The sequence below is a fragment of the Lynx canadensis genome, chromosome F1 (genome assembly GCF_007474595.2).
Source record: "Lynx canadensis isolate LIC74 chromosome F1, mLynCan4.pri.v2, whole genome shotgun sequence".
NCBI lineage: Eukaryota > Metazoa > Chordata > Mammalia > Carnivora > Felidae > Lynx > Lynx canadensis.
The window spans coordinates 25,071,768-25,094,810 of record NC_044319.2 but is presented as its reverse complement, the minus strand read 5'-3'; the positions used below and the strand labels follow the sequence as shown (position 1 = coordinate 25,094,810).

At 40.2% G+C, this 23,043-nt stretch overlaps 1 protein-coding gene across 2 annotated transcripts in view; it reads left to right on the top strand.

Annotated features, from left to right (window-relative positions):
• The window catches only part of DHX9 (DExH-box helicase 9), a 52,522-nt gene extending 37,721 nt beyond the window's left edge, over positions 1-14,801 (top strand). For both annotated transcript variants that reach the window (XM_032591886.1, XM_030301999.2), the window contains 13 exons: positions 1,946-2,046; positions 3,556-3,769; positions 3,964-4,058; positions 4,346-4,419; positions 5,623-5,775; positions 7,072-7,232; positions 7,985-8,096; positions 8,667-8,828; positions 8,925-9,052; positions 10,011-10,240; positions 10,650-10,765; positions 11,466-11,666; positions 13,857-14,801. In XM_032591886.1, coding sequence (XP_032447777.1) covers positions 1,946-2,046; positions 3,556-3,769; positions 3,964-4,058; positions 4,346-4,419; positions 5,623-5,775; positions 7,072-7,232; positions 7,985-8,096; positions 8,667-8,828; positions 8,925-9,052; positions 10,011-10,240; positions 10,650-10,765; positions 11,466-11,666; positions 13,857-14,223 — 2,114 coding nt within the window. In that variant the 3' untranslated portion in view covers positions 14,224-14,801. The remainder of the gene's footprint in view (positions 1-1,945; positions 2,047-3,555; positions 3,770-3,963; positions 4,059-4,345; positions 4,420-5,622; positions 5,776-7,071; positions 7,233-7,984; positions 8,097-8,666; positions 8,829-8,924; positions 9,053-10,010; positions 10,241-10,649; positions 10,766-11,465; positions 11,667-13,856) is intronic.
• Positions 14,802-23,043: the final 8,242 nt, after the last annotated feature.

Sequence of the window (23,043 nt, the reverse complement as noted above, 5' to 3'; positions counted from 1 at the left end):
TGGGAAGGTAAACTTCTTTTATGCATTAGTGTTTGGATTTTCTTAATCTTGGAGATTGGAATAATAGTTCTAAAGACATTTAAAATACAGGCCAATGTGGAATATCAAATGAATCATGGCATTCTTGGGCTTTTAGTCAAACTACGGCAAGTGTAATCTGAGGAGCAAGAACAAGTTTCATTCATTTCTTGAGGAGTTGGCAAGTCCAGTAAATTTCCTGGCTCTTCCTTACAGCCGAAGATAGCTTTCAGAATTATATACAGTCAGGTGTAAATCAGTATAGCCTATAGATGTTTATGGAAGATAACAGTATAAGCAGCCAGAGTCAAATTAACAAGAGAATCTTTCTTAGAGCCAGAGCAGGAATATTTTAAAATGACATTAAGGTGTGTGTTTCAAGATCAAGTATTTCTGATGGTTAGGACCTCCTTTTTCAGAAGATTTTATTATTACCGTTTTTTAGGACAGCCATCTAATAGCTTGGTTAGAAAAATAAATTCTAGCACAGTCAAATTCAGGGCATGAAAATAAGCTAAAAATTTTGCTATGTGGGTATGAAATGATAAATGGCTATTTAGCATGCTATTTTTTTTTTTTTTTTTGAAATTCCAAAGTAAGAGTAGGCCTAAAATAAAAGCCAGGACAGTTGTATCTTGTGAGGGTAAGGGCGACAATTCTAAAACTGCTTTACATGTATATTGAGATTGAAAAAACAATTAAGTGGATGGCAGATGGGGGAGTCAGGTTTACTGTTGGAGTTTAGAGGGTATATAGGTAAGTAGGAGGGAAGCTTTGAATAAACTGGGTGGTATTGGATTACAGTTAGAGACAATCAGTAAGATGTCATGTTCAGATACAAGTGAATAGATAAATCATTACAGATATGTATGGATACACAGGTGAGTATACATGCATATATTTCCTAGCTCTGTCTGTTGACCACAGTGATGGAGACTGAGGGACACAGGAGCCAACTGGAAAGAGCTGGAATAATTTGACCAAAAAGAAAGGAATGTAGTACAGAATTATAACCCTAAGGATAAAATAAATGCCCATGAATCTATATGGTGGTTGAATAAATAAATGGGTAACAAAGGCAGATCTCATATGGAATAATTCCCAAAAAATTATGTACTCTCCTCCTTACCTCGAAAACATGACTTACCTCCCAGTCCCTTGAGTGTATTGTGCTTAATGACTTGCTTCCACAGAGTAGAGTGTAGAAAGGGAGAAGCAAAAGTAACTTCACAGTAATTTGGAGTATACTTGTATATTCTTGTATATATACTGTTTGTAGTAACTTGGAGTAACTTAACAAACACTACCTCAGGTGAACAAGTTTAACATCGTCAGTGATGAGTCATGTAGGTTGTGTGTACCCTTGGTATAATGTGATGATTTGCACTTGGGACTCTTAGCATATAGAGGGGAAGTGTTCATAGATTATTAGACATTTCTTGACCCAGCAGAGAACCTCCGGGATATAATTGGTCAGCAGATAATCCAACTTTGCTGATGTCCCTCTTTAGAGTAATAACCAAAGGGAGACCATTTTATATGTGCGTCCTGATAGAGGAAGGATGGATTACAGTATATTACTGTATAGACCTCTCTTTCCATATCTAACTGCTGTACCATGGGAGTGTACAACACAGTGCGTGTGCCCTGCAGCCATACCACAGATGTTTGATTGTATATAGGGGATACCCTGTCTGGCTTAGTGGGAACATGAATGAGAGACACTTCACCCACCTGCAAGGCCCAAGCCTTAGTCCAAACACTAAGTTTGGAAAAAGAGGTTATTAACACTGGAATTTCTTGCCAATTGTGAAGAATCAGATTGAGGGTATTAAGGTAATTTTGAGTTATGAATTAGAAAATGAGTTTTGAAGACTGTTCAATTCTGAAAGTTGACTGTACTTACCTGACTGGATTGTCCTGGCAGAATATTTTTTGGAAGACTGTATTCAGATGACCCACTTTGTTCCTCCACCAAAGGACAAGAAAAAGAAGGAGAAGGATGATGATGGTTTTGAGGATGATGATGTAAGTGAATCTCATGGAGAATTTTCATTAGGGACAGGTGGTTAATGCAGTGAACGGAATGATTAAAGTAAAAAGTTGCAATGAGTTACCATTAAAGAAAACCTTTTTAAAAGCTATCATGTCTTTTAATTAATTGATGTATTTCACTCTAAAGAATTCCATGTAGTGACAAGCTCTTTTCATACCACAAGTTAAATCATCTCTGGAGAAAGGTCAAAAGGAGGAGGAGGAAATAGTAAGATGTTTAAAGGCCACATGTGGTTAGAAATAACTCCATTTTATAAGAGTTTGCTATTACATTTTCTATGGGCCAGAGTACCTGGGAAGCTGGTAGAGAGGCAGTCTTGTGCCCGACCCCAGCTCTACTAAATCAGAAGTTACATTTTAACAAAGTCTCCATGTGATCTATATATACAATAAAGTTTTCAAAGCAGCAGCTATCCTCCTAGATTAGAGAGATTGTATGGTGATGACATTATCAGATGGAGAGTATTAAATCAGGGAGTCAGGAGGGATTTCCTAAGAAGAAGAAGAAAGAAAACCGACATTTATTTTGAGAGCTCAATCAGTGGTAATATAAAAATTCATCTTGTATCTGGAAATTTGAACAGAATAAATACTAAAAGACAGTTTAGCAGCGCAGAATTCAATAATAATCTGGGATATTTTTAATCAGAAGACTTAATATAAATGAACAACAAATTAGTTTATCGGGGGGAAAAAAGACCAGTTGTAACAATTCTGTTTCTCATTACTAAAGGTTTGGTTTATCACTGAATCTCAGGCAGACTTTATAGAAAATTCAGACACTTTTTATTTTTTTATTTTGAGAGAGAGTGGAGGGGCGGTGGAGAGAGAGAATCCCAAGCAGGCTCCATGCTGTCAGGGCAGAGCACCACACAGGGCTTAAACCCCTGAACCATGAGATCATGACCTGAGCTGAAATCAAGAGGCAGATGCTTAATCGACTGAGCCACACAAGTGGCCCAGACACATTATAATAGAAATAGATGATCAAGTGAGCTGCCAGGAGGACATTTATTTAAAAATTAAAGGACTTCATATTTGGTATGAGATGAGCCTGGGAATTCTACAGGGAGATATTGCGTATAAGTAAAGTAATTATATGGTAATTGATACATAGGATCATAGAACTTAATTAGTAAGGAAAATATTTTTGAGAAGTCAACAGAGTATAGTCCTAAGAGAGATAAATACATTTGGTAGATGGAGCCATTCAAAGTTGCAGAATTGAATTTAAGAGATTGTGCTTGGATTTTGGCATTGCCAATGTATTTCCCATACATAGGTCATGAGAAAAATTTGGTATCTCAACATGTAGCAGGTTCTACATTTTTAGAGCTTAAATTTCTATATGCAGATCTGATTAATCAGCTAGAATTAATAAGGACATTAGGTGTTATTTGAATGTGAAGAACACATCCAAGAGACACCTCATGAGCTGCAGTAATTGAGACCATTCAGAATATTTTTTTTTTTTTTTTGCAGGCAAATTGCAACCTTATCTGTGGTGATGAGTACGGTCCAGAAACCAGGATGAGCATGGCACAGTTGAATGAAAAGGAAACCCCTTTTGAACTCATCGAGGCTCTACTCAAGTACATTGAGACCCTCAATGTTCCCGGAGCAGTGTTGGTGTTTCTGCCTGGCTGGAATTTGATTTATACTATGCAGAAGCATTTGGAGATGAATCCTCATTTTGGTGGGTGATTCTTTGAATTCTTCGAATTCTCACACAATATTTGACAGTGAAAGTTAATATTTTTGCTTGTTCCCTAGCCAGTGTGAAAACAAAACGTAGTATTGTGTCAGTATTTGAATAAAAGTATGCATTACGTAGAGCAGTTTTAAAATACGCTGTTATTTTTAAACTTTAACTTTTCCTTATTCTTATAGGAAGCCATAGGTATCAGATTCTACCTCTGCATTCTCAGATTCCTCGAGAGGAACAGCGCAAAGTATTTGATCCTGTACCAAGTGGAGTGACCAAGGTAAAAAATAAACATTTACACTTATGGGTTGGGAAGTTCCATAGTTTCTAAGCAGATGTTATAGGCCTTCAAAGAGCTACCCCTAAAAAATTGTAATCCAGCTAAATTGAGGAGGGAAAAAAAGGGTCTTATTGTGAGTTAAGTTTTTCATAAGTCAGGCTGCAGGTGGATGGTTTTTTTAAGGCTCCTGTAATTCTCTTGTCATTTGTTACATAAACAAATCCGTTCTTTTAAGTGCATAGTAGAATATTTTCTGAAGTATAATTTTTCTTAATATTTCATCACAGGTTATTTTGTCCACAAATATTGCCGAGACTAGCATTACCATAAATGATGTCGTTTATGTCATTGACTCCTGCAAGTAAGTTTCCAAGGCACCTATTTGCGTAGAGTAAATCTGAAGAATGTTCCATGTAGTATTTAGTATCGGAATCAAAAACACCTTTTTTTTTTTTAATTGAAGTTTTGTGTTCTTGTACTGTCAGAATTGCTGTGCACTATACATACTATGATACAGGCTAATTAGTAATTCTTGGTGTTGATTTGTCATAAGTCTGTTATAGTAGAAAGTGAAAAGCTTAACACTAACTTCTGAGCTTCCCACTCCTCTTGTCTGCTGATGTTTGCTCATTTCTCATTGGGTGTTTCCGTTGACCACTGCCACACAGTAGCAGGCTGGTTAGTGTATAAAGATGACCAGTATTTATCTCATGATAAGATATCCTACCTCTGAATCATTCACTTAAGAATTAAAAAGCTTCAAAAAAATTTTAAAAACTTCATATTTGGTACATGATGATCCTGAGAAATACACAGGGATGCATTGTGTACAGATAAGTACACGAGACACCCAGAGAGAACAAAACGTCAAAACTTTGTTATATCTGGCCCATGTCTTCTCCACATAGTCCCACAGCTTGTCCCAGCAGTCGAGAAAGATCTGCCAGTGCCCGTTCTAGGGACTGGTGCAGAGCGCGCAGCCCTATGGGCCACTTCCAGTCTCTTGGTGCCAGCTGCCTATGTGGATTGTTGAAGGAATCTGAGGTTGCTTAGGGGTTCAGAAAGACCATGCAGGCACCAGTTGGTGAGGTCATCAGAAGTGCCACGTATTCTGGTTCAGCACATAACTTTTAGGTCACAGGTAGCCTGGAAGTTAAACTAAACATTGGAATAGAGTTGGTTTGAATCATTATCATTTACTTACATGTATGTGCTAGATCCTGTTTGTGTGCTTTACAGAGTTCATTAATTCACTTAATGTTTATAAGTAAAGATCCTGTGAGGTCAGTAAGAGTATTATAGTCATTTTCAAATGAGGAAAATGAGGCACAAAAAGATGAGTATTAGTAACTTGGCCAAGATGTCAAGCACATGTGGCACATATGTGTTATTTTTCCCTCTTAGAAGTTTGACAGATCAGAAGATGCCATCAGGTTCTTACTGGTGCTTTTCACAGATAGTTGGCATAGTTCACTGGAAAGTATCCACCCCTCAGTGGACATAACAATAGTTATGTGCTGGTCGTGCATAAGGGTCTTAGAATTAACCACTGTTTCCTATTTAGGCAGAAAGTGAAGCTGTTCACTGCTCACAACAACATGACCAACTATGCTACAGTGTGGGCGTCCAAAACAAACCTTGAGCAGCGGAAAGGACGAGCTGGCCGCGTACGGCCTGGATTCTGCTTTCACCTGTGTAGCCGAGCTCGTTTTGAGAGGTGAGACCAATTCTTTTTTTTTTTTTTTTTATGTTTATTTATTTTTGACACAGAGTATGCGAGCAGGGGAGAGTCAGAGAGGGGGGGGAGACACAGAATCTGAAGCAAGCTCCAGGCTCTGAATTGTCAGCACAGAGCCTGACATGGGGCTCGAACTCACTAACCTTGAGATCGTGACCTGAGACGAAGTCAGATGCTTAACCCGACTGGGCCACCCAGGCGCTCCAAGAGTCCAATTCTTGAATAAAGATTAAGGATTTTTTTTTTACCCCTTCGTTCATCCCCTCCCCCCACCCTGCTATGAACCTAATGAACTCAGAGTACATAAATGCCTCCAGTTATGTATATTGGAGGATAGTTGTCTTTCATAACAAGGTTGTGGCAAGAATAAAATTGTCATTGATGGCATGTTTGATAGTGGTTACCTGATTACTACTAATCTTTTAAAGGGAGGCTGTATGGACATTATTTGGCAAGAGTGGGAGGGGCAGAGGGAGAGGGAGGGAGAGAATTCTAAGGAGGCTCCATACTCAGCATGGAGCCCAACATGATGCTGGATTTCGTGACTGAGATCATGACCTGAACTGAAATCAGGAGTTAATAGATGCTTAACCGACTGAGCCAGCCAGGTGCCCATTTGTTTTTGAGTATAGTTGACATCTGATGTTAGGTTAGTTTCAGGTGTACAACACAGCGATTCAATAGCTCTGTATATTATACTGTGCTCTCCACAAGTGTAGCTACCGTCTGTCCCCATACAACACTGTCACAATACCATCGACTATATTCTCTGTGCTCTACCTCGGACCCTTGTGGCTTATTTATCCCATAACTGGAAGACTGTATCTCTCACTCTCTTTCACCCATTTTGCCTGTTCCTCCCCTTGTACCCTCCTCTGCCCCTCCACTCTGTCGAGCTAGTATTTTAACCATGTTTGTCAGTAGACAGGACCTGAAGAAGTCCTAGGTGTGATAATAACATTAAGGATTCAGGATAATTTTTCATCATTCTTCACTCACTCCTCAGATGAAAATAACATCAAGATATAAGTATAAAGTTACAAGTCACTGCTCAGTTAAGAGGGTCTTGTCCAGAGAGTCTTTTTGTAGTAAATATAAAACATGCTTTGGTAACTATAAAAGCATGAGGGAAGGAGAGCTCTATAAATCTGATGATCTCTCTGCAAAGCATGAGGGAAGGAAAACTATAAATCTGACGATCTCTCTGCAAAGATTTTATTAAACAAACATGTATATACAAGGGAAGATGGTTATTTTATGCTTTTTTTCTCTCAGACTGGAAACCCACATGACACCTGAGATGTTCCGAACACCATTGCATGAAATTGCTTTGAGCATAAAACTTCTGCGTCTGGGAGGAATTGGCCAATTTCTGGCCAAGGCAATTGAACCTCCGCCTTTGGATGCTGTGATCGAAGCAGAGCACACTCTTAGAGGTACCTGCAAATACCGACCTACCTAATACATGTAAATTATGCCATTTGTCTTGTCCTGCAACTAACATGTAACAAATGAATCAAGATACAGTCAGCAGGGCTGTGATAAGACTTCCAGTGTTGCCATATGTATTTAGGGTGGTCAGTTTTATAAAATGAGCAACATGAAGTAAGAAAGAAGTAACAGGAGTCTTTCTTAACCAATATTTAGTGATCAGAACATGAGTTAGTCACAATACAATATTTTATGTAGCTCTCTTATTTTACGTAGATCTATTTGTGTTTTATAATCACATCATAAAAGTGGTAAAGTATCGGAGAAAAAATAAGGGCATTGGAGCCAGGGGAATCTGATTTCGAATTTTGAATCTAGTACTCATCTGTTAATATGAACTTTAGACTTTAGATTTCATCTCTCTAAAAATTCGATAGATGGTATTAGACTTGTTAGGACATGTGTATTTAATGCTGTTACTATCATTTTGACTGCATGTATAGAGTTCTCATGGACTGTATTCCACTTCACAACCTACAGCAGCCTAATTCTAATACCTTCTTCTTATCAGGTACTCCCGAATTTGGTTTTGTTCTATTTTTGAGTGAGGAGAATTGCTGGCTGTGGGCATGGTGCTCGTGGTTGGCTTGACAGATACTGAAAACTAACCTTAGCCTGTAAGGAAATGTTTCACCTTTGCCTCGGTTAAAGGGGCATTCATTACTGTGTCTGCTCATAAACAAATCTCTCCCCACAGAGCTTGATGCATTAGATGCCAATGATGAATTGACTCCTCTGGGACGAATCCTGGCTAAGCTCCCCATTGAACCTCGTTTTGGCAAAATGATGATAATGGGATGTATTTTCTAGTAAGTGCTTTGTCTTATTGCTGATACTTAAGTGGCAGAACAATTTCAGAATCTTATTCCCTTCCCCGTAAAAAATAGAAGACAAAACTAACTTCTGAAGTATAGAAGTGGCCTACTGTAGATACTGAGGAAAGTATGAAGTGCGGAGAATGAATCGTTTCAGTAGATGGACGCCTGGGCCCAACTTGTTGGGGGAAAGAGCTAGTTTCTCAAAAGAGAAGTACAGTTACTCTCAGGGGCTTAAGTAGTTGTTTTTGAAAGAGAAATAGCATTAGGAAATTTTGAAGATGGAGAGATTTGAAAAGACGGGAGAAGAGAAAATAAGGAAAGAAAAAATGTAATACTTGGTCATAATTTATGATTAATATGCATCCATTAATCTCAGAGCTCCTTATTTATTTTTTCCCTTTCTGCTTCTGGAGAGAGCAGCTGTAAAAGTTCTTTGTTAAACCAACTCACTGCAAATAAAGCAGTATCATGGCCAAGAAAGGCTCTGACCCACAGTGACAGTACTGCTTGTGAACTGCTAGAACAAGACTGCGATCTGACTGTATTTCCTGTCTCTTTCAGTGTGGGAGATGCCGTCTGTACCATCTCTGCTGCCACCTGCTTTCCGGAGCCGTTCATTAGTGAAGGAAAGCGACTGGGTTATGTTCATCGAAATTTTGCCGGAAACAGATTTTCTGATCATGTGGCTCTTTTATCAGTATTCCAAGCTTGGGATGATGCTAGGTATGGATTTGAAAGAGAAGAGTTGTAAGATGTGAGAACCGTCTCCAGCTTCTAATGTGATACTGGGCTTTGAGAATGACCCTTTGTCTATTTCAGAATGGGTGGAGAAGAAGCAGAGATACGTTTTTGTGAGCACAAAAGACTCAATATGGCTACACTAAGAATGACTTGGGAAGCTAAAGTTCAGCTCAAAGAGATTCTGATTAATTCTGGATTTCCAGAAGGTAATGACTCACATTCTTGAAACCTCCCTGAAGGATGTTTATGTAGCGTGCACACGTTGACAGTGCAGTATATTTTAGCTTCACTTTAGACCCTGTGCTTTTTCTGTGTTCCTAGCTATTTCTTAGTTATTTGAACCATAGTGATAATCAGTTTTTCACCTTTATTCAGCCTTTTAAAAAAGGAAACGGAAGGTTGTGATGCTCAAATTGTAACACACTACAAAGATGATTAATAGGTGTTTTAAAAACTCTACTACTTTTTAGAGACTTTTTAAGTCTCTTTTATCTTAAGAAGGGGCATAGCTTTTAGCAGTTTTAGAATGAGCAGTTTGTTGAATTACCTCAATTAGTGGTTTGTGAAGTTGACTGATCAGCCTGCCCACGTGTTCACGTGTAGATATGAAATTTACCATGTTAAATTTTAAGTGGCTTTAATTGAGGCTTTCGAGTGCTGGCAGGTAAAAGGGCTTGTGCTGGAGAAACAAGTAATCCAGCTGTTTATTTCATATGCGAATTGAGCTATTGAACTCCATCTTCTCTAGAAAGAATGGCTATTTAAGAACAGCAGATGGAATATTTTTATTGTCCTGTTGGTCTAGCTCTTATTCAGAGAGTAGATGATTAAACCAATGTATGCGGAGGGGTTTTGTTTTTTTGTCTTTAAGTAATCACTCCAGGCTTATGTTGTGGTCGAGTCTGTATTAGAAAATACAGGTATTTTAGTTTTTTTGTTGTGGAGACTCAGCAGAGTTTCTCCTTGAACTTAATGTGGGTGCAAGAGTTCAGAGAATAGAGGAAGTCAGGCAGGCAGGTTATCGGAAAAAAGACATGGGAAGGAGTCAGTTCGCCTAATTCTCTTAACTAGTTTACATGCAGTATGGGATCATTACCCAGATATCTGATATTTTTATGTGATATTATCTGATATTATCTGATATTATTCCATTCCTCTTAACAGATTGCTTGCTGACACAAGTGTTCACTAACACCGGACCGGACAATAATTTGGATGTTGTTATCTCTCTCCTGGCTTTCGGGGTGTACCCTAATGTGTGCTATCATAAGGAAAAGAGAAAGATTCTCACCACTGAAGGGCGTAATGCACTTATCCACAAGTCGTCTGTTAACTGTCCTTTCAGTAGCCAAGACATGAAGTACCCATCTCCCTTCTTTGTATTTGGTGAAAAGGTAAGAAAAGATTCGCTTAGAAAAATTAGCATTGAAAATCTAGGTTGTCCTTACTTATTAAAGTGCAGTGGGAACATGAGTTTTCATTTTCTTTAAATTTTTTTTTGTTTTGTTTTTTTGATGTTTATTTATTTTTGAGACAGAGAGACAGAGCATGAACGGGGGAGGGGCAGAGAGAGAGGGAGACACAGAATCTGAAGCAGGCTCCAGGTTCTGAGCCATCAGCCCAGAGCCTGATGCGGGGCTCAAACTCACAGACCGCGAGATCGTGACCTGAGTTAAAGTCGGACACTTAACCGTCTGAGCCACCCAGGCGCCCCAAGTTTTCAATTTCAAAGCATAAGTTCATTATCATTATTTGGGAATTAGAATGTCCTCTATTTCCTCTTGCCTCTTTTTCCATCTGCAGATTCGAACCCGAGCCATCTCTGCTAAAGGCATGACCTTAGTCACCCCCCTGCAGTTGCTTCTCTTTGCCTCCAAGAAAGTCCAGTCTGATGGGCAGATTGTGCTTGTGGATGACTGGTACGGAGTTTCAGATGTGAACTACAAACTGCATTCTTAAAGTTGTGGTGTAAGGGGATACAGCTGCCAATCTAACTTAATTTGTGAAACATGACAATTTCGTGACACAGGTGCTTTATAACATTTTCTTTTCTTGGATAGTGGTATACTTTGGCAGTTCATACTCAGTAGTAAGTCTTACATGACCTATACCAATAGAAGCAGATGCATTAGGCATTGGAGCTATATCTGCCTCCATGAATACTATCCTAGGGAATCAGAATCCAGTTGGAACTTGGGTACTTCTTTTGTGTACTCTGTATGTTGGTTAGAGACGACTGGTAAGCATGTAGTAATTAGCACTTGACAAAAATGGAGATCTTAGTGACCAGTCAGTAGGCTCAGTCATATTCCTGAAAACTTGTAACACTCCAGCAGTGTGTAATTTCTTCCATTCTTTTATTGAAGCTAAGTGATCTGCGTTGCTAACCTAACAGTATTTTGCTTGAAAAACTTCTTGGTTCTCAATACCTGCCAGTAGCTAGCAGTGAGTTTTAAGAAATTAGTGTAGACGGTTATTGTTCTTGATACCTGTAGTTGAAAGTATTGGTACTTAGTAAGAAGTTAAATTTATTCTTCAGTTACCATGTATGAAATAGGGAGGTAGTAGTATTTTGCTATATGTACCCTTGTTGTACTTTGTCGTTTTTCTCTATTTTAGGATCAGATTGCAAATATCTCATGAAGCTGCTGCCTGTATCACTGCTCTCCGGGCAGCCATGGAGGCTCTGGTTGTTGAAGTAACCAAACAACCTAATATCATCAGCCAGTTGGACCCCGTTAATGAGCATATGCTGAACATGATCCGCCAAATCTCTAGGCCCTCAGCTGCTGGTATCAACCTCATGATTGGCAGTACACGGTGAGTACCCCAGTAACTTCTCTTTGAACCAAGCTGAGGACAGGAATCTTTTTTTTTTTTTCTTTCCTGTCTTAAGCTATTTATTTATTTTGAGAGGGAGAGAACACGAGAAGGGGAGGGACAGAGAGAGAGGGAGAGAATGAATTCCTAGCAGGCTCCAAGCTGCCAGCATGGAGCCTGGTATGGGGCTTGATCTCGAGAATCATGAGATCATTGACCTGAGCTGAAATCAGGAGTCAGACGCTTAACCAGCTGAGCCACCCAGGCGCCCCAGAGGACAGTGATCTTACACTGGCCTAAAATTCCCACAGTTAACTGATAGAGGCCTGGTTATTTAAGTTAAAATTCTAGACGTACACTCAATATGAAATATAATGCTGGTTAACACACTCAGAAGGATGTTACTAACTTTTGTCTCTGTTAATGGTATATTACGTCAGTGCATATTGGGAGTTTGAAGGGGACCTTGAAAGTACATTCAAAGCCCAGGGTGGGTCACATGACAGGAAAGTGACAGAGCCCAGACAGTTCTTTTTGCACAGTACTGTTTCGCTGTCTCTAGCGAAAAAATGTTGGTGGGTGTTAAATTGTTGCTTCTTCAAATGAAAAGCCTCAAGGTTTATCTTAGGGAAGTGGAAGAATGTGAATATCTTAGAATGCCTGGGTGGCTCAATCGGTTAAGCTTCTGACTCTTGATTTCGGCTCAGGTCATGATCTCATGGTTCGTTGAGTGCCAGCGCCCCAAGTCACGCTCTGCGCTGACAGCATGGAGCCTGCTTGGGATTCTCTCTCCTCTCCCTCTCTGCCCCTACCCAGTTTGCTCTCTCGCTCTCAAAATAAATAAACTTTTTAAAGAGAAGAGTGTGAGTACCTTGAAGGGTAAAGAGAAGAATGTGAAATATCTTAATTCTTAAATTTTTTTCTTTGGTTCACTTTTTTTCACCTTTTTAATCTTTATTTGCCCACAACTTTTTATATGGAAACATTTGATACCCGCAGAAATGGCAACCCCTGTATGGTATCGTAACCTAAACTCCCTAATCACCAGCATCTTGTGCCACTTGCTTCCATATATCTGTTTGCACAAACATACCACTTTTTCTTAATCCTTTGTGATGGACTCTCAGCGGTTGTTATTTTACATTGGTATACTTAGTGTATCATTTAAGCACATAGCTGCAATACCATGATCACACTCCAAAAATGTAAGTGTTGTGATAACACTATCTAATATACAAACATACTAAAATTTTTCTAATTACCCAAAAATATTCCTTAATCTCCCTCTTAAGGATCACTTACTGCATTTGGTTATAAACTACTGTAATTTTAACATATAGAACTGTTATGTGCTTTATGGATTCTGGGTCACATCTCACTATAACTGATTTACTTCTTAAAACTTATTAATCATAACACATAGTATTCATTGTATTCTTGGCACTGTGCTAAGTGCTTTTCTGATATTTGATCTGTGATGTAGGTAGATCTTGTTCCATTAATATGAATGAGGGAACTAGCACAGAGAAGTTCAGACTGAAGGCCATAGAGCTAGTGAATGATAGGACTGGATTCAGACTAAGACCATAGCGACTCCTAAAACAGTGCTCTTATTTATTGTGTTAATACTTTGCTCTGCCCAGAGGGTCAAATATATGAAGAATTATTGAGAATAGTCTTCAAAAAGAAAGGTAGATAATAAGTGTCATAGGCAGATACAACTGTAGTGCTCATGGGTGTTTAGAAGAGGAGAGATTACTTTTGGCAGGAGGGATCATGATTAAGGAGGCTTCACATATAATCTGCTCTGTGAAGGACAAAAGTCCTGACCTACAAAGGATGGGATAAATACAAGACAGAGTTCAAGTTGCGTAAATATAACGATGGCCTGAATTACAGTAGGGAGAATTGAAATGGAGAGAAGTGAGTGGATCAGACAGGTTTGCAAGAGAATTGGGAAGAACTGGTGATGGGTTGCAATGGGGGGGGAATAGCGCATGGAAGGAGTGAAGACAGTCCCCAGCCACATTTCTGACTGGACAGCTGCTGAATTCAGAGTGCTAGTCTCTAAGGAAAGCTGCAGAGGAGGAGGAGTAAGCAGTGTGGGGTATCCTGAACTGGGGTTTTTGGTGAGACATCTTGATTTATGCAGTTTTTCATTACCCCTCATTTTCTTTGTACTTTTCCTAGGTATGGAGATGGTCCACGTCCTCCCAAGATGGCTCGATATGATAATGGAAGTGGATATAGATGGGGAACTTCTGGTTATGGTGGTGGAGGCTATGGCAGCGGAGGCTACGGAGGTGGCGGAGGCTATGGTGGTAGTGGAGGCTTCGGTGGCAGTGGCTATGGTGGTGGTCCCAACTCCTTTCGGGCAGGCTTTGGCGGAGGCTATAGAGGAGGTGCCCGAGGTGGCTTTAGAGGTGTCTCAGGAGGCGACTACAGAGGGGGTAGTGGAGGAGGCTTCAGAGGATCTGGGGGATTCCAGCAAGGGGGTATGAGAGGGGGCTTTGGGGGAGGTTACTTTGGACAAGGAAGAGGAGGTGGTGGCTATTAAAGCTTGATTATGTCAGTTCCTATGCATAGACAGTTAAAAAAAAAAAAAAATTTGCATGCTACCTATTTTCCCCAAATTGTTTATTTGATGCCAGTAAGTAAACCCATTTTCCATCCATTTTGTGGTTCATTGTAGTTTAAGGAAACCAAGCGTATAGCTACATTAGTGGTTTTGTTTATATTATGTAAAATATGATGACCTATTATAAAAGTACCACAGTTTGTATTTTTTCTTTAAGGAGTAAAGATTTGCCCTTAAAATTAACTTGATATTTTCTTGGCTTTAGTTTACTACAATAGAAAATAAAGTATTATACCAAATACTGGCCATGTAGTTCGTTGTTGACCTTACATGGTAGAGTAATTTTACAATGCCAGTTACATCTATTAGTTAGTTTTAAGCTTCACAGGAAAAATTGTACTTTCAGTTTTCCAAAGTATACCAAGTGATATTACTGCTTGTAGTAGTTAAAATAAATAGCCTTGAAATGGAATTGTTATTCTTACAGCAAATCCTGGCCAGTACACAATTTCACATGGACCTCTGCACTTGAATAAAACTTTTGACCTACGGCTGAATATTTTTACTTTTTCCCAAGCTTTGTCTTTGAAAAGTCTAAGACCAAGGTCAGCATTCTCTTTTCTAGTTAGTTTGTAGTGTAAAAATTAATTTTAGTTAGAATTAAAAATTAACCTACAAAACTCTTTAATGATTATAAATCAAAGAATGAACCTTCACCAGTGCATCAAGTTTTAGTAGAGATGTTTATACATTTATAACACTATATGGTTTTCAATAAATTTTCACGTTTCTGACTTGAGAAATAGCACAGTACAGGAGAGATTACAAAGGCTTTGGACTGAGTAGAATTGGGTTCATCTTAAAGCTGCAGATCTCAAGATTGTATCTCCAACTACGATTTCCTTTCTGAGCATCAGATCCTATTAACAACTGCTGCTCAGATATCCACAGAAATCAAGAACTCAGCACTTTCCAGACTGAAGAGAACCACCTAGTTCACCCGGTGCCCTATCCTATACTGTGTTCCCCTGTTCATCTGTGGTTTTTGGTGTGTGTGTGTGTTTCTTGGTTTTTTTTTTTTTTTTTTTTTTATCACAGGAGTTTTAGCTGCTTCTGGCCAAAGCCTTAAACACTTTCTGGTTGTGCTTTCGTAAACCAGCTGCCTGTTCTCTTCAGGCTTGTGTTCACTTGGAAGTGCAGTGATGCTGCAGCCAGTGTAAACATTCCCATACAAATCTCATACCACCGCCACCCACTCCTGGCTTAAACCATTGATTCCCTAGAGCCTTCAGAGTAGAAACTGCTCTCCCTTCTCCCCTCTCCTCCTCCAGCCTCAGTCCTACTCCCCAGCCACACTGAACTTCTAGCCTCATCAGTGCACCATGGTTTCTCTTACCTTTTGTACATGTTATGAAAACTCCCACAGAACATATACATTCAGTAATACCTCACTCACCTGGTACTCATTTCACCAACAGCTTTAACTACAAATGAGAAATCAAAAGATGACCAGAATGGCCAAGAGAGATGACAATTACATTCTCTAGAACTTGAACCAATTAGGCATAATCTTTTAGTCTTTTGCTAAGAACCTAAGGAAATGCCTAGGCAGATTTCTAGAGCTCTTCTCTTTGTGGCTCCCGGCTACCTGTGTTTGCTCCACCAATTATAGCTATCCTCCCTAAAACAGCCTCTGTCTCTTGAGCTCCGTGAAACTGCTTGTGCTGTGCTTGGTTCTTTCTTCCTCTGCCGTGATCTACCAGTTACATGTATGGAGATAACAGCTTTGTGGGTTTTTTTTAAATAGGTCATTTGGTTTTCTAGTTGTTTGCATGGGAGTGGGGAGGAAAATCAGCCATCACTGTCCATAGCTATAAGTGGAAGTCAACTTAAGTTGATTTTGTCAAAAGAATCCATTATAACCTCCAGAAACCATTCCTTTTTAAGAATTATCAGACACATGGAGCGGAAGGCCATGTGGAAGATTACTTTGTGGCATGTTGATACCTGGAGATATCGAGGCACCTGGGTGGCTCAGCTGGTTAAGTGTTCGACTTCGGCTCAGGTCATGATCTCATGGGTTCCTGAGTTCGAGCCCGGATTGAGCTCTATGCTGGCAGCTCAGAGCCTGGAGCCTGTTTTGGATTCTGTGTCTCCCTCTCTCTGCCTGTCCACTGCTCACACATTCTGTGTCTCAAAAATAAACATTAAAAAAAAATACCTGGAGACATCAACCAATGTGCTGTGTTTCCTTTCTTTCTCAAACGTCCCTCTATATCTGCCTGGAATGAAGAGAATATTCAGTTTAAAGGACGTTGCAGGTGCGAGGTGACTGGAAAGCGTTTCCAAAACAAGAGAGCTGATTGTACCCCTTTCCCATTCAGGAGATGAAAAGGGCTAGACACAGGGTGAAAGAATTGGGGAGAAAGATCTGTGGAAGGGTGTAAAGTTGCTGCTCACCACACACGTTCATTGGGGTTTGGAAGTGTAGGGAAAGTTGGCACTGAAAAAACTGGGTCTCCCCTGCTAGAAATTTAGGCCGGGATGAGAATGGACCTGTCGTGTGATGGTATCTTCACTGTGTACTTAGTTTGAAGATTGTAGCAGTGATGACTCAGTAGCTTTCTTTGAGGCTGAGGGTGATACAGAAGGGAATCGCAGGGATTCCTCTGGGCCCAGAGAGGGAATAAGCCCATGTGCCAGTTCCGGGAAACCGTGCTCTGCGTAGTCTTTGTGTCAAGAGGCTGTCAACGCTGTGTCTCTAAACAACAGCTACAGTTTGATGGGATCTATGTTGTGAGTGTGCACATAAAATCCTCTTGGACCTCACCTCTGCCAGAGGAACAGACCAGGAGACCACGAACAGTTGTGTCCACTTAGGGTCAGCACAGACACCTAGAAAGAGGACCTCAACTGTGTGTGGCAAAGCACATATTTGAAAGCCAGTTTCCCTGCCTCTGATTTTAGAAGCAGAATTGGGATAAAGAGAAACACCGCCAGAAATGGAAGTGTGAATTACCCTGAAACTGATGGATGGTTTTGGTTTTGACTGGAAAAAGTTCCTGAACCCACTGGATTTACCTGAAAGGCAAGTTAATTAGAAGTGTATTTGTGTCCTGTGATATTTGTAGACTGTCCTATTTGGTATAGTGTAAATTCTGAATCATGTGAAGAAAATTTACTACTGAATCAGAGCTGATTACAGTTATTGAACTACTTAGTGATAATTTAGCTTTTAGGAAAGAATCTACTTGGGAACTAATTAGGGTGACCAACTGTCCCAGTTTACCCAGGACTGAAACATGGAAACTACTAAAACTGGGAAAGTACTGTGCAAAGTGGAACAAGTTGGTCCCCGTAGGATAATCTTAATGGGAGATCGTTCAGGAATTTCCAAACTTTGAAATCACATATTCCCTTCAAACCTAGAAATTGATTATAGAGATGTTAAAGGAAATTATATAATCCAGTGTTTAACACTTCTCACTTTGGTAAACCTATGTAGTATTTTGCATACTAACCTATAAAAATATGAACTATATACACTTGTGGTTATTTTTAATACTTTAGTAATAATTGAAATGATAAAAAAATTTTATCTTTTTAAAATAATAGGAAGTACAATAGGATTTGATTAACCCTCTGATATAAATCTAAAGTTTTTTGGCATTAGTAATAGTTCTAAGCATTTCCAAATTAAATTAGTATGCTAATGATAGCTGTCAATGGCTTCAGAATTTTATTGGTAAGTAAAAGTGCACCTTATACAAATGCAAAATCTAAAAAATGATAAAGAAAATTTTGTATTGTAATATTTGGTATTAAAATAGTTATAAGTTGCCCGAGTTTTCTAGAGAACAAATGAGTGTTCTGTAGAAAAAGCAACATAATTTTGTTACAAGACCACTTTAGGCTTCAGTTTGAATAGTAAAGAATATGTGAAAAGAGACTTAAATATTACGCATATCAGTGGTCAGAAGCTTCTGTGGGCTGAGAGGCTCCTTTGAGAATATGATGAAAGCTGTGACTCCCCACCAGAAGGCATGCACAAAATTTTTTACTTAAAAGTTTCACTAGGGGGAGGCGCAGGAAGATGGCGGCGTAGGAGGACGCTGGGCTCACCGCGCGTCCTGCTGATCACTTAGATTCCACCTACACCTGCCTAAATAACCCAGAAAACCGCCAGAGGATTAGCAGAACGGAGTCACCGGACCCAAGTGCAGACGAGAGGCCCACGGAAGAGGGTAGGAAGGGCGGCGAGGCGGTGTGCGCTCCAGGGACCGGCGGGAGGGAGCCGGGGTGGAGGGGCGGCTCGCCAACCAAGCAGAGCCCTCGAGTCCGGCTTGCAAAAGCGGAGGGGCCTGACGGACTGTGTTCCGACAGCAAGCGCACTTAGCGTCTGGGAGGTCATAAGTTAACAGCTCTGCTCGGAAAGCGGGAAGGCTGGAGGACAAAGGGAGGGTGAGCTGCGGAGCCCCCGGACGACAGAGCTCAGTTTGGCGGGGAACAAAGGCGCTCGCCAGCGCCATCTCCCCCGCCCATCCCCCAGCCAAAATCCCAAAGGGAACCGGTTCCGGCCAGGGAAATTGCTCGCTCCACGCAAACACCCAACTCTGTGCTTCTGCGGAGCCAAACCTCCGGCAGCGGATCTGACTCCCTCCCGCTGCCACAGGGCCCCTCCTGAAGTGGATCACCTAAGGAGAAGCGAGCTAAGCCTGCCCCCCCTCCCGCCATGCACCTTGCCTTCCCACCCCAGCTAATACGCCAGATCCCCAGCATCACAAGCCTGGCAGTGTGCAAGTAGCCCAGACGGGCCACGCCACCCCACAGTGAATCCCACCCCTAGGAGAGGGGAAGAGAAGGCACACACCAGTCTGACTGTGGCCCCAGCGGTGGGCTGGGGGCAGACATCAGGACTGACTGCGGCCCCGCCCACCAACTCCAGTTATACACCACAGCACAGGGGAAGTGCCCTGCAGGTCCTCACCACGCCAGGGACTATCCAAAATGACCAAGCGGAAGAATTCCCCTCAGAAGAATCTCCAGGAAATAACAACAGCTAATGAGCTGATCAAAAAGGATTTAAATAATATAACAGAAAGTGAATTTAGAATAATAGTCATAAAATTAATCGCTGGGCTGGAAAACAGTATACAGGACAGCAGAGAATCTCTTGCTACAGAGATCAAGGGACTAAGGAACAGTCACGAGGAGCTGAAAAACGCTTTAAAGGAAATGCAAAACAAAATGCAAACCACCACAGCTCGGATGGAAGAGGCAGAGGAGAGAATAGGTGAACTAGAAGATAAAGTTATGGAAAAAGAGGAAGCTGAGAAAAAGAGAGATAAAAAAATCCAGGAGTATGAGGGGAAAATTAGAGAACTAAGTGATACACTAAAAAGAAATAATATACGCATAATTGGTATTCCAGAGGAGGAAGAGAGAGGGAAAGGTGCTGAAGGGGTACTTGAAGAAATAATAGCTGAGAACTTCCCTGAACTGGGGAAGGAAAAAGGCATTGAAATCCAAGAGGCACAGAGAACTCCCTTCAGACGTAACTTGAATCGATCTTCTGCACGACATATCATAGTGAAACTGGCAAAATACAAGGATAAAGAGAAAATTCTGAAAGCAGCAAGGGGTAAACGTGCCCTCACATATAAAGGGAGACCTATAAGACTCGTGACTGATCTCTCTTTTGAAACTTGGCAGGCCAGAAAGAATTGGCACGAGATTTTCAGGGTGCTAGACAGCAAAAATATGCAGCCGAGAATCCTTTATCCAGCAAGTCTGTCATTTAGAATAGAAGGAGAGATAAAGGTCTTCCCAAACAAACAAAAACTGAAGGAATTTGTCACCACTAAACCAGCCCTACAAGAGATCCTAAGGGGGACCCTGTGAGACAAAGTACCAGAGACATCACTACAAGCATAAAACATACAGACATCACAATGACTCTAAACCCGTATCTTTCTATAATAACACTGAATGTAAACGGATTAAATGCGCCAACCAAAAGACATAGGGTATCAGAATGGATAAAAAAACAAGACCCATCTATTTGCTGTCTACAAGAGACTCATTTTAGACCTGAGGACACCTTTAGATTCAGAGTGAGGGGATGGAGAACTATTTATCATGCTACTGGAAGCCAAAAGAAAGCTGGAGTAGCCATACTTATATCAGACAAACTAGACTTTAAATTAAAGGCTGTAACAAGAGATGAAGAAGGACATTATATAATAGTTACAGGGTCTATCCATCAGGAAGAGCTAACAATTATAAATGTCTATGCGCCGAATACCGGAGCCCCCAAGTATATAAAACAATTACTCATAAACAGAAGCAACCTTATTGATAAGAATGTGGTAATTGCAGGGGACTTTAACACCCCACTTACAGAAATGGATAGATCATCTAGACACACAGTCAATAAAGAAACAAGGGCCCTGAATGAGACATTGGATCAAATGGACTTGACAGATATATTTAGAACTCTGCATCCCAAAGCAACAGAATATACTTTCTTCTCGAGTGCACATGGAACATTCTCCAAGATAGATCATATACTGGGTCACAAAACAGCCCTTCATAAGTTTACAAGAATTGTGATCATACCATGCATACTTTCAGACCACAATGCTATGAAGCTTGAAATCAACCACAGGAAAAAGTCTGGAAAACCTCCAAAAGCGTGGAGGTTAAAGAACACCCTACTAACGAATGAGTGGGTCAACCAGGCAATTAGAGAAGAAATCAAAAAATATATGGAAACAAACGAAAATGAAAATACAACAATCCAAACGCTTTGGGACGCAGCGAAGGCAGTCCTGAGAGGAAAATACATTGCAATCCAGGCCTATCTCAAGAAACAAGAAAAATCCCAAATACAAAATCTAACAGCACACCTAAAGGAACTAGAAGCAGAACAGCAAAGGCAGCCTAAACCCAGCAGAAGAAGAGAAATAATAAAGATCAGAGCAGAAATAAACAATATAGAATCTAAAAAAACTGTAGAGCAGATCAATGAAACCAAGAGTTGGTTTTTTGAAAAAATAAACAAAATTGACAAACCTCTAGCCAGGCTTCTCAAAAAGAAAAGGGAGATGACCCAAATAGATAAAATCATGAATGAAAATGGAATGATTACAACCAATCCCTCAGAGATACAAACAATTATCAGGGAATACTATGAAAAATTATATGCCAACAAATTGGACAACCTGGAAGAAATGGACACATTCCTGAACACCCACACTCTTCCAAAACTCAATCAGGAGGAAATAGAAAGCTTGAACAGACCCATAACCAGCGAAGAAATTGAATCGGTTATCAAAAATCTCCCAACAAATAAGAGTCCAGGACCAGATGGCTTCCCAGGGGAGTTCTACCAGACATTTAAAGCAGAGATAATACCTATCCTTCTCAAGCTATTCCAAGAAATAGAAAGGGAAGGAAAACTTCCAGACTCATTCTATGAAGCCAGTATTACTTTGATTCCTAAACCAGACAGAGACCCAGTAAAAAAAGAGAACTACAGGCCAATATCCCTGATGAATATGGATGCAAAAATTCTCAATAAGATACTAGCAAATCGAATTCAACAGCATATAAAAAGAATTATTCACCATGATCAAGTGGGATTCATTCCTGGGATGCAGGGCTGGTTCAACATTCGCAAATCAATCCACGTGATACATCACATTAACAAAAAAAAAGAGAAGAACCATATGATCCTGTCAATCGATGCAGAAAAGGCCTTTGACAAAATCCAGCACCGTTTCTTAATAAAAACCCTTGAGAAAGTCGGGATAGAAGGAACATACTTAAAGATCATAAAAGCCATTTATGAAAAGCCCACAGCTAACATCATCCTCAACGGGGAAAAACTGAGAGCTTTTTCCCTGAGATCAGGAACACGACAGGGATGCCCACTCTCACCGCTGTTGTTTAACATAGTGCTGGAAGTTCTAGCATCAGCAATCAGACAACAAAAGGAAATCAAAGGCATCAAAATTGGCAAAGATGAAGTCAAGCTTTCGCTTTTTGCAGATGACATGATATTATACATGGAAAATCCGATAGACTCCACCAAAAGTCTGCTAGAACTGATACATGAATTCAGCGAAGTTGCAGGATACAAAATCAATGTCCAGAAATCAGTTGCATTCTTATACACTAACAATGAAGCAACAGAAAGACAAATAAAGAAACTGATCCCATTCACAATTGCACCAAGAAGCATAAAATACCTAGGAATAAATCTAACCAAAGATGTAAAGGATCTGTATGCTGAAAACTATAGAAAGCTTATGAAGGTAATTGAAGAAGACTTAAAGAAATGGAAAGACATTCCCTGCTCATGGATTGGAAAAATAAATATTGTCAAAATGTCAATACTACCCAAAGCTATCTACACATTCAATGCAATCCCAATCAAAATTGCACCAGCATTCTTCTCGAAATTAGAACAAGCAATCCTAAAATTCATATGGAACCACAAAAGGCCCCGAATAGCCAAAGGAATTTTGAAGAAGAAGACCAAAGCAGGAGGCATCACAATCCCAGACTTTAGCCTCTACTACAAAGCTGTCATCATCAAGACAGCATGGTATTGGCACAAAAACAGACACACAGACCAATGGAATAGAATAGAAACCCCAGAACTAGACCCACAAACGTATGGCCAACTCATCTTTGACAAAGCAGGAAAGAACATCCAATGGAAAAAAGACAGCCTCTTTAACAAATGGTGCTGGGAGAACTGGACAGCAACATGCAGAAGGTTGAAACTAGACC